Here is a 16915-nt window from a genome sequence, read left to right on the forward strand (position 1 = left end):
ATCGAGCAACATGATGATCCAAAACTCTCGGGTATTGCAATCGAAAGAGTAACGAACTTTAAATATTTGGGAATAATTCTTGATGAAACTTTATCATGGAGCAATCACATACATCGTTTGCAAAAAAGGATATCATCTTATAGCGGAATTCTATGGAGGGTCAAAGCATTTGTTCCAAGTCATGTCTTGCTCAAGTTTTATTTTGCCTTCATACACTCTCATCACGATTACAAACCTTACAGAACCGCTGTTAAAAAACTATTTTCAATCTCCCTTTGCTTTATTCAACCTATTTAATTTATTCCAACAGTTCACACAATATTTTACAACTCACTAAACTTTGTGACCTTCAAACTATTATCTATGTATTTGATAACTTGCATTCATTAAATAGAAATCAAAGTTTAAGGTTCACTTCAGGAATACGCATCCATAATACCCGACATTCTAATCATTTGATACGCAGCACGTCCTCCACTTCTCGTGAACAGCGACGAATTTCATTCATTGGACCAACAAAATTTAATAGTCTTCCCTCTGATATAAAAAACATAACATACAGGAACCATTTCAAGAACAAACTAATGCAATATTTCAAAGAAAATTTAATTTGATGTTCAGCCAACCACTTTTTTAGAGTCAATTAGATACCTTTTTGAAATTTTCTTAGCTGGATAAATAATTCATTTAATTTAATTTAATAGTTTTAATTAATCTAATCTTAAGCTCAATTTTTAATTTGTTTTTTGTTAGCTTGTACCTTTAATAATAGAAACGCATGTATCTCTTCAAAGGAAAATATCTTTCCACTGAGATTCATGTTGTAGTTTAGTTGTTGTATCGTTAAAAAAAAAGCTATAAAACCAACCTTGGATTCATCAGCAGCTTTCGAGGCCTTCAAAAAATCTTCTGAGACATTTGAGGCCCATCATTTTCAGAACTATCATAAATTACCAAGGTCGAACAAGTCGAACTTTTAGAACATCTTTGAAAACCTAGCCACAATTGAGTCCCGAATCCCTCCGGAAACTTCTAAGACCAATTCTTAATTGTGTTCCAGCAGGAAAACGTTGAGCTATTCCTGAGATTCGTTAGAAGCTGTCGAACAACACATTTTAAATTTATAAGTTTTGTTAGCTATATGTAAGACTTTTTGAAGCTCACCCAAAACTATCGAGAACCAAACTTTTTAGAAATTATAAGAACAACTTTGAAATTAGTCTGAAACTGATCAGGATCTGTTGCAAGAGTTTTAAAAGGAATTTTCGAGCATCGTAAAGAACTCTTGAACAACACATAAATTTTTCCTTCTCCTATTCAGAAGGGCCTCCTAAACCACAGTTTAAACTTCCTGAAGCTCTTCAGTAAAACGTGACGGTATTCATCACGTGAGCCATAGGAGTTTATTTTTTATTATTTACGTATAACAATTCGAAAGATCATTATTAAAATAAGTCTCAAAAGTGTCTTCATCTGCAAAAAGATATGTATGTTGGTTCTCAATATAAAACAAGAAACTAAACACTGCTGTTATCTGAATTAAATTTTCAAGCAATACCAGCTAAAAGGCGACAAATCGCATTCTTTCGGGCGGATGGTTCAGGGAAACTATTCGCGGCGACATAGAGCTTATAGGATGAGCTTAAGGACAACCGTCGTTCTCGTCCGTCTCGCTTTGGCAGCGGCGATTTTATTGAAACAACAAACTCCTAAACACCGCCGTCATCATCAAATTATCCCAAGTTGATTGGGTGTAAAGAGTCGTTCGCCGGCAAGGAGAGATTCAAACCAGACGACGAGCAACTTTTCTTATTATCACTCATTAAACTGCATTAAACTCTGGCCCCTTTCTAAGAGATGTCCGCCCGGAGGAAGAAAAACGCAAACTCTGAACCAGCTAAAGCACCTTGGTTCTTCTCCGTTTCGTTCAGCTTAAGGCGAAGCAAGTGATATTTTTCCAACATTGGTTTCAAGAGCGTGTTAAACGTGTTTGAATTCGATCTACTCTTTCTACACTCCTTTGAAATTGTTGCGATTATAAAGTTTGTAACTGTTGGATCATAATTGAAAGTCTTTTGTCATTTAAAAGCTTCGAAAGTGATTCCAAGTGTAACACACTCAATCCGAAAAAAATCCTTTTAACGGCGAATTAAATTTGAAACCCATCAGCTCAACGCGACATTCAATGAACCGTGAAATTTTGCTTCGCCTTTAAAAGCCTATTAAAAATTCATAATATGTTAAACATCTATCCGGTTTGGGTTCTGAGTAAAGGTAAAAAAAAATTATAACGGAACACACAAAAACAACAGAAACCCAACAACATTGGCCCCATATTCCGAGGTTCAGCTACTCTCTGCCCAGCCCACGATTGGCGGTTTTTGCGTTTGCCACCGTCGTTTTTTCGCATAAGCGCGCGATGAATTCGATTTTTCAGCCGATTTTCCGGCCCAATTTCCCCGACGAAGAGTTAAACAAGCGATTAATTCGCCATTCATTTTAATAACAACAATAATTTCGCTCGGCAGGTCCCAAACCCGGTCATCGGAAGGGAGGTTGTTGTTTTTTTTACTCAACCGATTTCAGCATCACTACTTTTGAAGGTGGTTTTTAATGATATTTTCCCTCCTGGTCGAGAGTCGATTAAAAGCAATAATGTCCGATGATGTCGGGTGCCGGGAAATTTGCATCAGAAAAACACCCTTTTTTGGTTTACTGAAAATAACTATTGGCTAGGATATCAGTTGCCGCATTCCTAAGGACATAGCGGAAATTGAATTCGTTGAGCGTGAAACCGTTGAAGCTTGATGACATACTGTTGTTGTAGGTTTTCCAAATGACCTGTTAGATTCAGCAAACTTTAACAGCCTAACTTAAAGTTTCGAAAATTCTACTGATACTTATCTGAGATCTGAGGAACTTCAGAGGTTTTCGAAGAAGCTCGCGAGCTTCCACTCAAGAAGTATTAAAAGTTACTCGAGAGTTCTTGACACATCATGGCAGTTTATCAAATATCGTTGAAGTTGAGCCTCTGATTGTTTCAACGTTTTAATTGGTCCTCTTGAAAAAGCTTCTTGGATCCTCAAAAAAAAATCGAAAGGTTATCCAGCAATTCCTTACTTATATAGGTCTCAAGAATTTGAAAGGGGATTGATTACGAGCTATGAATGGTCATGGGTGATTTTGAAATGGGATTTGCTGTTTGAAAAAATCCGTGATTGAGCATCGGGAACCTTGATAAATTCTTTTAGATTCGGAATCAACCATCATAAATTCGAATGAGCATCAAGCGTTTCTTTTACAAACGCAGGTGTCACATTCTGAAATTGGTAAAATTAGTAATGAATCTTTGAATTCCCAGAGGGATCCCAGAATTTCCTTTTCAAATTTTGAAGTGTTAAAGGAAACCAAGAGGTTTTGATCGATTTGATAGTAGGTATTTACAAAATTTATTGATGATCCCTTAACCGTTCAAGTCTGACTTAAACTAAGAATATTCTGAGAGCTTTTCAAGTTTCTTAACATGATTTCGGAGGTTTAATTTGGGTCTTGAAACAACTTATCCAGGTTCAGAAACATCAGATGGGCCTCAAGTGCTATTCAAGGGTATTAAGACCAAGCCCACCCAATGGTTGCTAAACCACGAATCGAGCACATTCAGCAACATATCTATCAACCGATCATCGCACCAGCAGTCGCTAACTTGATTCGAGAAATAGCATTCGAGCAGTAGGTTGTTACAGGATGCGTTTATGTAGCAACCCGGTAGCAACGCAGCTGGTCGTCGCAATCAGAAAATAAACAAACACAAATACCAACCTGGATGACAACAATGGGTGCGAAAATCAGTAAGTAGATAAAACGCAACCAATCAAAACATCTGAAATACCGACCGAAATAGCAACGCCCGGTGGGCTTGGTCTAAGGCCACAGTTGCTAGAATCACAGGAAAACCTGTAATTCCACAGAATTTTGAGCAAATTTTCATCACAGAATCTTTGTCATAGAACACAAAATTTTGGAAATATTCGCCGATTTCACATATTTTTCAAATTTTGTACGTTTTTCTAAAATTATAATCACTATAGTCACCATAAATTTTGAATTTTAAATTTTGTATTGAAAAATTATGAAAAGATTGTAAATTTTGATTGATTTCTTTCTTTTTCTTGATTCTACTTGAACTGCATCTCCGCAGTTTGGGTTAAAAGGGCCAGTGACTAAGACTATATGCCCTATGATTTTGTTTTCAAGTAAAATGTAAAAAAGCCCCAATTTTTCATGAAAAACCATCACAAAATTTCTGAGTTAAAGCACAGAAAGTCATAATTTTTATCGCAAAAATTCAGTAATTTTTACGGCAACTTTAAGGCTCCCCGGAATTTAATAAAAAGATTTGGCGAGTGTTAAAAGGCGTCAGGTAATCATAATGCATGTTACAACTTCCTAAAGTTGTTATTACTCCCTATTAAGTAAACTTCCTAAAAAGATTCTCCTGTATCCTTCTGATGTGGTTCTTCAGAGGCAAATCTACCAAGCACGGCTCTCTTATAAAATAAATTAAATTAAAATTGATGTGGTTTTCGATGGATGAATCCTAACGGACATCAAATCCCTTCAGAAGTCAAAGATATCGTAATAAGCATCTTGAGTTCTGGTTTTATGTTCAAAGTTTGTGGCAGAGCGCAACAGAATCTAACGGTCTTCTGAAATTCCTGGCAAGCCTTAAGGTTCTCTGATTGACCTAAGATTTCTTCTATCTGTAGGGTTTGAGTATTTTGCGGTAAGCCCCTTGGATAAGCATCAGTTGAAATTCATAAGCAACGACTTTTTATGAGGTTTATGCTTTATAACAATCTCTTCAAGTTTGTATGTAGTTTCAAATCAAATTAGATTTCTGATATGTATCAACTGCTCTTGTTAAATCGCCTCTTTTGATGCTATGAAAGAGTTCTTGAAGCGAATTGGATATTTCTATTGAAATTCAAGAACTTCTTTAAAACTCAGAAGTTACCAGATGTCTTGAGAAATTTTTCCGCACGTCTCCGGGCCGAAAAAATCAGGACTATTTTATTTAAAAAAAAACCTGAACAAATCCGAGCATTTGATTTCAAATTTTTCAAATCTAAATCCGAGCAAATTTTGTCAAAAACCGGGAATAACTGGAAAAAAAATTAGAACGAATACACTTGAAAATTTTTTTTCCATCGAAACACATAATTAAATTTCAATTTTTTTTTTCCAGAAAACCGTTCCTGATTGTTGTGATAAAACATAAATAAAAAAAATCGTTTTTAACAGCAAATCTAGAAAAAATTAAAAGCTCAGTTAAGGTGTTTTAATATTGCAAAGAAAGAAAACTACAAATTGTACCAGACTTTTCCCATATTTTTTTGTCAGGTCGGGTTGTCGGGTAAGTCCGGGAGAAATCGGGCAATCTGGCAAGCTTACCTGAGTAGTACCTAAGAATTTTCTTCCAAAATTCTTGATCCACATAAAAAATTATTGACACTTTAAAAAAGTTCTTGACGAATTTAGGTATTTCTTATGAACCACAGAATCTCAAAAGAAAAGTTTCTAATACAATATTTTGTAGTTCCCAAGTTTGTGTTTTCGAAAACTTCAGCAGTTGAAGCTTTAGAAGCACTCGATACCTACACTGCACATCTCGAAGGTCCCTTATAGACCTCAAATGTGTCTGGAGGATAAAATCTTCGAGATTCCTTGATAAACTTAAGAAGTTTTAGTCCTAAAAGTTCCAGTTGATTCAAGGTCCTTACAGGTCTTAGCTTTTGATGAATACAGAGGTCCCTAGCATTCGTTAGAAGATATTTATGAAACTCAAAGAGTGATAATAACGCCCAATTAGTTCATGATCATCATGAGCATTTTCTAATTAATTTTGAATGATCTTTGAAACTACTAATGGATCTCAAAAGCTTCAAGTGAACCTCAAGGATCTCGGATTAACCCCTCGAAATTTTTATTTAACTAATTACTGCAGGAGTTTCGAGAAGGGTAATACGCTTTAGAATACGCGTTGGAGCTGAAATGTTGTTACTTAAGAAGATCCCGAAGAGTCAAGATCTGGACATGTCTTGAGTGTTTCTCATGAACTACAAAAATTCTTGACAAGTTCCAAATTTTTCGGACCCTTGCGATCATGGGTGGCCACGATTTCCAAAAATTGACTTATTTGGAAGCTAGCGAACAACAGAAACTTATTTTTTATATGAAAATCCCCATCATGAATCTGCCTGTGCGCTTTTTATGTACATCAAAATAACAAACGGTAGCATAAATTCGGGGGTCCAGATATTTCTCAACAAAAATCAACAAAAAAAACTTGAAAAAAATTGTTGTTTTCATCAGATTTCAAATTGTGTTTAAGGCTTCGAAAAATCATTCTATAACTATTTTTATAAAACTCTCTCAAAAATCTTCCTTTTGGATGCATAAAAAAGCCAATTTTACAACGAAAATGTTTTTTTTAGTTGGATTTTGACGAAAAAAAGTAAAACGGTCAAAATCCAAGCTTTTCCAATGGAATCCGGGCAACCGGGCCGGACCGGACTTCTCCCAAAATTTGTGTAAAATATCCGGGCAAACCGGGATAAATCCGGGCAATCTGGCAAGTTATTTTAGAGAGCACCAGAATATCCAAAAAGCTTTTAGAGGTATGATAATCTTCGGGGTTCTGACAAGCTTCAAGGATCACCACCCAAGAAACCATAAGCACTAAAGCTGTATATTCTTACAGCTTAATACCAGCATTCAAGTGCTAAATTGCATTATATCAGCACATCAAGTGCAACTCTACATTATGACAGCCCCTCGAGTGCTATGCTTCATCATATTTATTAGAATTATAGCACTCTTTCAAAATGCAACTAGCAACTCTAAATCAGAATCAGAATATGTTGCTCAGAATCAAGCTCTATAGCTGACGTTAGAGCAGAATAGGTGCTAGTTTTTTGTGCTTATGGTTACTTGGGCGATAAAACATTCTTTCAAAATCCATGAAGCCAATTTTGAAACTCAAAAAATTCTTGCTTGCTTTTGAGTCTTTCTCAGAGATACCCCAAGTAACCATAAGCACTAGCATTTTTAAAGCTTTATTTCCGCATCCGCAAGTGCTAAATAACACTATATCAGAACATCAAGTGCTATTTTGCATTATAACAGCCCTTCGAGTGCTTCCTACTCTTTTAAAATGCAATTAGCATTTTATCAGTTTTGCACAAGGCTTTTGAAATGCAACATAGCTCTCAATCAGAATGATAAATGTTATATTTTTTAAGCATTAAATTGGCATGAAACAAGCTTGAATGTGAAGAAAAGTAACCCGAAACGTTACGTAAATTTAAAAAAGTTGCTTCACTCACCGAAAAAACTCAATAAGTAAAAACCGTACAAAAGTATCGGTGACAAACTTTAATTCATGAAACAAGCTTGCTTTAATGCTTTTTAGCACTATGTAGGCACTACAGCGGCATTATGGCAAAGCACATTGGCGCAATTAATGTGGATAAGTATAGGGCACCAATTGCTGGAAATTTGATTCAAATAGGCATTTTTTTTCGAAGATTTTACGTAGACCTTATAGGTCCACAAGCAGAGTAACTGAAAAATGTCGGAGCCATAGATGTCATGATTTCGATTCCATTTCATCTTCAACAAAAAAAATATTTAAAAAAATCATGTAGGAAATTCCATCCGAGAGATCCCCATAATATGCATAAGCGAAGTATCAAAAAGAAACAAATTTTGTATCATGGCAGGAAAATTAAGCTATACGAAAATAAAAAAAAATCGCATGGCCGTGCCTCAACCAATGCTAATTTAGTGCTTATACCAGTCTGCACTAAAGCAGCAGTTTGTTTCGCAAAACCGAGCTCCCAGAGCTAATATAATGCACAGAATCAAGCTCTATAGCTGATGTTAGAGCATAATTGCTGCTAGTTTTTAGTGCTTATAGATACTTGGGCAATGAAGAATTCCTTCAAAATCCAAAAAGCCAATTTTGAAACTAAACAATTTCTTGCGTGCTTTTGAGTCTATCTCAGAGATATCCTAAGAAACCATAAGCACTAAAGCTTTGAATTTTCATAGCTTTATAGCAGCATTCAAGTGCTTAATGACACTATATCAGAACATCAAGTGCTATTATGCATTATAACAGCCCTTCGAGGGCTATGCTGCATCAAATTAAAATTATACCACTCTTTTAAAATTCATCTAGCATTTTATCAGCTTTGCACAATGCCTTTGAAATGCAAAATAGCTCCTAATCAGAATGACAAATGCTATATTTTCTAAGCATTACATTGGCATCACAAAGCTTGCTTTAATGCTTTTTAGCTTTTTATGTAAGCAATACAGTGGCATTAGACCAAAAAACAATGGCGCAAATTAATGCAAGTTTAGGGCATCGGTTGCTTGAAATTTGATTTAAAAAGGTCTTTTTTCAACGCTCATATAGTGCTTTCATAGTGTTATACCAGTTTTTGCACTAAACAAGCAGTTTATTTCGCCAAACCGGGTTCACAGAGCTAATGATGCACAGAATCAAGCTCTATAACTGACGTTAATGCAGAATTGGTGCTAGTTTTGAGTGCATATTGTTACTTCCTTCAAAATCCAAGAAGCCAATTTTGAAGCTAAAAATTTCTTGCGTGCTTTTGAGTCTATCTCAGAAAGGTGCATATATAGATTGAGATTGAAGATTATGTCGATATGCATAAAAACTGAAAAGATTCTCTAATTCGTTGAAATATAACTTTTAGATGCTTTTTTTTTAAACAAATAAATTTGTGAAACCAATTGCACGATTGCTTTTTGATTGGTATTGATTGTAAATGGTCCTACTATCGTCAGGGTTGGTTTCCGTTTTGTTTACTTTGGAATCGGGCCAATGACCGTCACTTTCGTTCACCGTCTTCGTCGATATATCGATGCCGCCATCACGTAACGTCAGGTATTCGCCTAGTCAGTCAGTCAGTCAGTCAGCCAAGTTTAGTGATTTGAATTCTTTACTGAGACTGACTGACTGAACGACGCTGACGATGATGATGCAGGGCTCCATGGTGTTTGTCATTCGTCACGTCACGTTTGCTCCTACTTTTTTTTTCGTTTACTTAAGTTGAACTTTGTGCGTATGATACGGCGCAGCGGCGTTTGCAGAAGCTGCCAGCAGCTTTGGGAAGTGTATGTGTGATTGTGTGTAAGGTTGTGGATGCGTGGACGTGAATGTGAACGCTTCCAAAGAAGCCTCTAGCCGGGAGCGAAAAGGGATTTATTCGGGCGAAAAGGCTTCGGAAAATAAATTTACCATGACATTCTGCGGGAGCGGAGATTTTTCCGGGTTTTTCCACCTGTACGCAAAGAACTTCCTGGGTTCATAGGGAAATGAGGGGTTGAGAGAGATTGAATGTTTCCGGGGAGGAATGTGCGCTTCGGTGATGTTGATGGATGAAGGACGCGGCACAGGGGTTTCGAGGGATTCATAAATATTTTCATAAAAGTCGGTCGGCGCGGGAAAGCTTTTCTCCTCCATCCATGTATTCAGGTATGTGGTGCAGTTGGTTGGATTTTAATGACAGGGTGTACAAATGCGGTCGGGAATGGTTCTGATTCGAAAGGTATTTTCTTTTCAAAGAGGCTTTCCCTTAATGGGGAGACAGTGGGGATCCGTGGGATAACTTATGCACAACAGCCGGGAAATGAATTGCGTGAGTAATGGTGATCAGAGCGGGAGGAGACGATGAATTATGCAAGGAATGAAATACGGCGGGCGAAATATGACAGTACTACAGAGAGATCGGTGAGCAATGAGGCGCTTATTGATTCAAGGGAAAGGTTAAATCCAGTCCGTTTCGGGGGAAAGTTTGAGTTCTAATGGACTCGCGGTGGGAAGCTTGGAGGATTTTTTGTTTATTGGGATTCTGTGATAGTGCAAGTCGCATCGAAAATGTCGCAAGGCGTACACGATCAAACACAAAGAAGGATAACAGCCAAATCTTGAAACACTATCATCGGCGCTATTTACGGTAGAAGAAACTGTACACGGTTCAACAAAGTGGAATGCTTCAAGAGTTTGCTAACACTAAAAATACAATCAAATGGTAGTGGTAGTAAAAGTAGTAAGTTGCAAGGTGATGCTAGTAAGTACAGGTAGTAAGACTAACACCGGTAGTGGCAAAAGTGGCCCAAGAACGGAATCCCTATTCGTTGACCTAAATGTATAGTAGACCCCGCTTAGGTTCACAACGGACGGGTTTTCATTGATCCTCACAAAAAAGTCTCTCAACACCAAAAATAATGTATCGAGGTTCAAAAAGTTTGGCCAAATAATGCCGAAATGAAACAAATATGATTTTTTTCAGAACATTAAAAATACCAATAAAATGCCACCTACCTCATGTTGATCAGATACTGCGCCAGGGCCACCGAGTCCGGATTTCCGGTGATGGTGATGGTCCGGTCGGTGTTTCCGCTGTCCCGTTCCTCGCAGTTCGAGATCCGGATCATGGCTCCGGAGATCTGGCGGATTTCGGCGATCTTGGTGCCGCCCTTGCCGATGATGCACCCGATCAGATCGTTTGGCACTGTCATTTCGTGGGACTGGGACTGCACCTGGGCAGCCGCGGCCACGTTGCGATTATTGTTTGTCCGCAGTTGCGAACCGGCCAGGGCGGCCAGAGCTATAGGCGACGCGACAGACGAGGGAGATACTGTGATTTGTTTTTCGCAGAGAGCGAGAGAGAGAGATCGGTGATGTGAAATGAACGAGGGGGGAAAAATTTCATTAGCTCTACGATGAAGGTGATGAATTATATGTACAAGGGGTTAGTTTTTGGTTTCGTATGTGGGCGATGAATCGATAATCTTTTTTCAGTTTGTTGGTTGAGATTGGATGCAAAATGGAACGCAGAACAAAGAACGCGGAACTTTTTTTTTAACTCCAAATAAACTGACTGACTAGTGACTTTGTTCATGGCGTCTATTCTTTACCACGAGTCTGACTCGTAAATTTTTTCGTTAAAAGAACAAACTGTAAACCACGAGTCGGAACAATGGTTATCACGAGCTAGACTCTAGCCGATCCAATTGGTTTACCACGAGTCACGCTCGTGTTTACAGACTAAAAGTGTGACACAGTGCCTTTAATTTTTAACCACAATCTTACCATACCACGAATCAGGCTAGTGGGTTCTTTGTGAAATTCAATATAAGTGATTTATCGTCCAAAAAATGTACTTAGAGTTATACTCGTAGATTGTTTGTTTATTACTCAAATTCTCAACTAAGAGTTAGACTTGTGGTTTGAAACCAAAGTGTGACTCAAATATTTGTGGCCGAAATTTATGACCACTAATCCTACTCGTGAATTTTTTTCATGACGCAAATAATATATTACGAATCAGACTCGTGGATAAATAACCCAACGAAACTTAATAAGTATTTTCAAAAAAGATTCAATTAGCCAGTTATGGTTCCTTAGTTCATTGTTTTCTTAGCTTAAAATCTATACTACGAGACAGATTTCGTGGTTTAGACTCAAGGATTTTGTGTTTATGCCCGAACGACTAGACTCGGGGATTATTCGTATTTGAACAGGGTTGCTTTTTTCGTTTTGAAATTCCAAAGTTTTTCCCGGTTTTTTTCCCGGTTATAAATGATGATTTTCCCATTTAATATACTCGCTTTTTAACATAAAATCATAGTGAATAAAAAAAAATATTGTAAAGGGCTTCAAATTTCTAACAATTGTATCCCAAAACTTGTTAAGCGGTTAGAAATCATAACAAATACTTTGGCGTCTTTTAACACGTAGTCTTTTCGTATCAAATTGACAGGTTTTCATGATTTTTCAAAACGAATCTAACGAAATTTGCATCAATTTGTTGTTTTACTCCACAATTTCAATAGTATTGCAAAAAAAATTATGTAAAAAAAAATATATCGAAACATAATATCAAATCAGCTTGTCAACTTGAATGGGGATTTGTCTTACAAAACGTAAAATCATTAGATTGCACTTGCAGGAATATATTCAGTTATTTTCTGAGTGCAGTTGTATTTTTTTTTGCAAATAAAAAGACATGTTTTAGAAAAAAATGTTTTTTTTTTTTCAATACAAAACAATGAATAACTTTAGTAGTGCCCTAGTCATATGAACTAAAGATTCGTGAAAATATAGAAAATCGTGTATAAGACAGGCTGAGCTTTAATCGTTTGAATGTAAGATATTATTCTATATCATGGAGAAAGACCTTAGATTTCGACAGGAGCTTGTTCTCGATACAATTTTCAGTCCTTTGGACACTCGCTTATCCAGGTTCAACTGTACTTAGTTTTGTCGATGATAGTTTCATTTTTAAATCAATTAATTAAGGGTGAATTACGGGTTTATACTTACATAAAAACTTTACATCAAGTTTGAATTAAGATTTTAATTGTTATTTTTATTTCTCACGCTTAGCTCTAGTTAGTTGCTACTAATGGACATCTAATTAAAAAAAAATTCTCAGCAATTTTGAAAACAGAATCCATTGAATAGTTCTCTAGTTTCTCCAAAGTATTCTAAAATTTTGTTTCGATTTTTGTCTTGAATACTGGTTAATGATTAAAATTGTATAACTTGCATTTTTTAGAACCTGAGTTCTGGGTGCTTGATTCTGGGCATGGCATGTTTACATATTGTAGATCAAATACGAGATTTCTCGTTTTTTCGCTCCGCAAGTGTGCTACACTTAGAAGCATAACTCCTAAGTTCTTTATTTTATCATTACAATTTTTTAAACAAATTGAACACAACACTTACTGTAACTCAAAGCAGGTAAATTTGTGGATTTTGGTAAAATGATTTCGAAGATATAGAGTGACGAATGTCGGTGTTTCTCTGCTAGGATTTTTTTGCGGTCCCTAAGGTGTTAATACTGTTAATCTGAATTTTGGTTCTGAATTTGCAATCCAAACAGAAAAAAATGCGGGTATATCGTAATTCCAATTTTAAATTTGAAGTCTTAATTCTAATTTCGAAAATTATACTATGGCTTTAATTTCATTTTCCATTTCGAAGTTTTTATTGTGATAAATTTTTAATTCATTAATAAACCATGTAACATGGTAGCCATTCATTTTTAATTTATCTGTTTTCTCGAATTTTTATCCTCTCAAGAGATAAGTTTCGCTTTTAAATAATTTGAATTTTCATTTTCAGACATTTTTTTTCTAATAGTTTTTGACATGCAACACAAACCAGAAAATTTTGATTATAAGATTATTTTTTATAAAAATTTAAAGTATCTTTATGATTAAAATGTGTACTGAATATTGTGATTTTTGATAAATTGTTTCTTCATTACTCCGATTCAAAACAGTCAAAATTAAGAAAATTCACAAAAATTAACAAAATATTTTGGAACACTTTAGAGCACTAAAATGTATGCGGTGTGCTAAAAAATCACGATTTGTAAAGAATTTTTTTTCTATGGAATATGGATTCCGATTTTATACCGCTTTTGAGAAATTTTCTTTTATTATGATACTAATGAACTTTAGAATTCAATAGTTTTATTTAGGGGAAAAATGAGTCATGAAGAATTTTCCCAGTTTGGATTTGATATTCCATGTTCTTTCCAGGTTTTCCCGGTCCCATTTTAAATTCCCGTTTTTTCCGGTTTCCCGGTTCGCTAGCCACCCTGCAAATTCCTAACAAATTCGTAAAAACTACTGGATATCCAGAAGAGCATGATTATATTTCAAAAACTTACATATTTCTTGTAAAAATGAAAGTTTTCAAGAACTAGTTAAAATTAAAAAAAAAATAAACAAACAAACATACACATGAACTCTGTATTTTATCTATTTTATTCTCGTTTCCACAGCTTTTTACCAGACTAAATTTGTCAAGAGAAATAAGTACGGTGCTTGAAGTTTTGCACCCAAGAGCTACACGAAAAAGAAACCGTCGTTTCGATGACAAAGAACTTAGAAGTTTATAAACAGTTGAGATCTGATGTTAATACGAAAGAAAGGATGTTGAAAACGACTCCATTTGTTCCGCAAGCTGATGTATGTAAGTTCAATGGATGAAATAAAAAAAAATAGGAAAAAAACGTCAAAAAAGGAAAAAAATACAAAAAAATAAAATAAAAAGGACAAAGTTTTAAAACAGAAAAACAGAAAAGATTCAAAACATTGCCCAAATTTAACAAAAATGGCAATAAAAAGCTTAAAAAGCTTAAATGGTTTTTTAATAGTTGGACCATTTATATTTGAGGCCTTTGGAGCCAACGGGGCTTAAGAGCATAATCACAAATCCGAGCTATTTTGTGCAAAAACCAGGCAAATCCGGACATTTGATTTCGAAATTGTCGACCGAATATCCGGGAATATTTGGTCAAAACCCAGGAATTACTCAACAAAAACAAAATTAATTGAAAAATTTTGTTCTCATCATTCATCATTTTCATCATTAAAACTTATCAGCAAATTTTAAGTCGTGATCTAGGCTTCTAAAAAACCTTTTATGATTTGTTTTTAACTTGATCGAAAATTTCGTTTTGGACGCATAATTAAAAAAAGTAACAACACTTTTTGTTTTCTTTTTATTTGATTTGAAAAATAAAGTGTCAAAATCCGACTTTTTTCAATGAAATCCAGGCTACCGGACCGGACCGGACTTTTTTCAAAATTTTGTATTAAATATCCGGGAAAACCCGAATAAAACTTACTTCTAAAAGGCTAAATGCAATCTCTTGATTGACCCTCAGAAGCATCTCTGATGGTGGCCAAGATCTTCATAAACGATTTTGAAGCTTGTGGACAGCAGAATGCGTCTTTTTTTAAATAAAATTTTACAACAAGGTTATGTCTGTGGGTAGACTGTTTAAAATTATGTTTTCAAACTTTTGTCGGTCGGAAAAAGTAGAAAACATTGTTGATCTCTAACATTACTTATAATAGCAAACTGTGGAAAACTTTCGGTGTGTGAAAATCTGTATATAGTTTGTATAGATTCTCGGGCCAAAAGTTTGAAAAAATTACTGAAAAATATGGAAAGATTCCTTTTGTTTTTATCAACATTCATGACATGAAATTATAAAAAATCAAAGTTAATGTATTCGGGCTGAATAAATACTGAGAAACAAGGCAGAATTAAGCCATCGGGGGGCCCGGGGATTTTTTTTCCGGGGGCCCCTGTGAATCGTTTATTTTTTTTTTTTTTTGTATGCCGTCTTAGAGATTACAGAATATTTTTAAATTCCTATGTAACTGGAAATGAGTTCAGTATCTTGCCTCTTTCAAATAATCATTAATAACGCTATAACCAACTAAAATACTTTGTTTCACAAACATTTTAAGATAGGAATTAAAATGTTTTATAATTCTTCATTGATTGCTCGGTTTCCTGTGATATGTTAAAATCGCGGTTTACGATTTAAATTAAGAATAAGATGAAAATAATTCTAGAATGATGAATTGGAAAACAATATACTGAATTCATTATATTTACTTCAGTTGAAATTTTTTTAAATTAATTTTTATAATTTTTAACCCTTTAATGTATAGTGTTGTTTTAAAACAAAACTAATAGAAAACAAAATATCTTGGAAACGCGTGGATATTTTTGAGTGATACATTCGCAAAAAATGTTCTGTAGATTAAAAAAATAGGTCATGGTGTTTTGATTACGATATTTCAATGAATGTGTAAGATATGGAATAAAGTATGAAGAAAATTAGCAAAAATCAAATTTATATATTTCTTTAAAGAAAGTAGTCTTTAGAAAATCGCTGTTATTTCTTCAGATTGGCAAATTCAAACAAAATTTTTAATCTCAATCAATCACAAACACAAAGGTTAGGAAAAAATTTGCAAAATCGTGTTGAAATGAATTACCAATTTCAAGAATTATTTTTCTACTTTGATGGGCCATAACTTTTATAATACTCAAAATAACGACCTGTTCAGTTGTGTTATTCAAATTAAAATGTTATCATTTCACTGGCTTAATAATTGCTGTTCTCATTTTAAAAAAGTCATGCATTGAAGGGTTAAAGTACCTCAGAATACATTGTTCGGTTAAATCGGTTGGAAAAGTTTTAATTCGTTTTAAGATAATTTTTCAATAATGATTGAAAAACCAACAATACCTTTGCTTATTTCATACTCATCTTATGCTTTAAAAGTACAGTACAGTAGTTTATTATTTTTATTTCCAGAACAGCTCGAGATAACCTAAATTTTCAAATGTTTTTCAATGATTTTCTTCACTATCCTCATCTTTTTTTTAAATTTCTATGATACCCAACATTTAGCCGGATATTTCTTGAATAAAATTCTGGAATATTTATCACAAAGTCTTTTAGTTAATTCAAGTAAACATTAATTTTTAAATGAATTGAAAATTTATAAAACTCGTCACAAATAAACGAGAAGCTGTTAGTTAATACAATAGACCATGGAATTGTGTAAGACGTTTGAACTCAATCAGAGACATTTTTCTGTACTGCAAATCTTCTATCAAGAACTGACGATAGTTTTATTCAAATTTCGTAGAAGCTGAGAAAAAGTTATTCCATTAATCGTGAATGTCATAATCAAAACACAACGGTTGATTTGCTGGGCCCTTCTTAATACTAGTATTCTTTATTCAATAAGGCCAGATTAAATTTGAAATTCTTCTTTCGGAACTAGGAGTTCAAACATCACGAGGAGGGGATAATAAAAAATAATCCAAATTTTCAATAAATTGGAACAAATAGGAACAAATTGGGACAAATTGAACAAATATTGCAACAAACTACCATGTAGAAAAATGAAAAACGAGTTATTTTAGATGGGAAATTTGAGAAAACCTCGAATATCAGGGGTGATATTATTTCCATTTTCAACAGTTTGACGT

General features: G+C 34.7%; 1 protein-coding gene across 1 annotated transcript in view; it reads right to left on the reverse strand.

Moving 5' to 3' along the window:
* Positions 1-16915, reverse strand: part of LOC129752551 (poly(rC)-binding protein 2) — a 178490-nt gene that overhangs the window by 76273 nt on the left and 85302 nt on the right. Inside the window, exon 8 of the mRNA XM_055748325.1 lies at positions 10418-10813. Within this exon, the coding sequence (XP_055604300.1) occupies positions 10418-10813 (396 nt within the window). The remainder of the gene's footprint in view (positions 1-10417; positions 10814-16915) is intronic.

The sequence above is a fragment of the Uranotaenia lowii genome, chromosome 3 (assembly GCF_029784155.1).
Source record: "Uranotaenia lowii strain MFRU-FL chromosome 3, ASM2978415v1, whole genome shotgun sequence".
NCBI classification, from domain to species: domain Eukaryota; kingdom Metazoa; phylum Arthropoda; class Insecta; order Diptera; family Culicidae; genus Uranotaenia; species Uranotaenia lowii.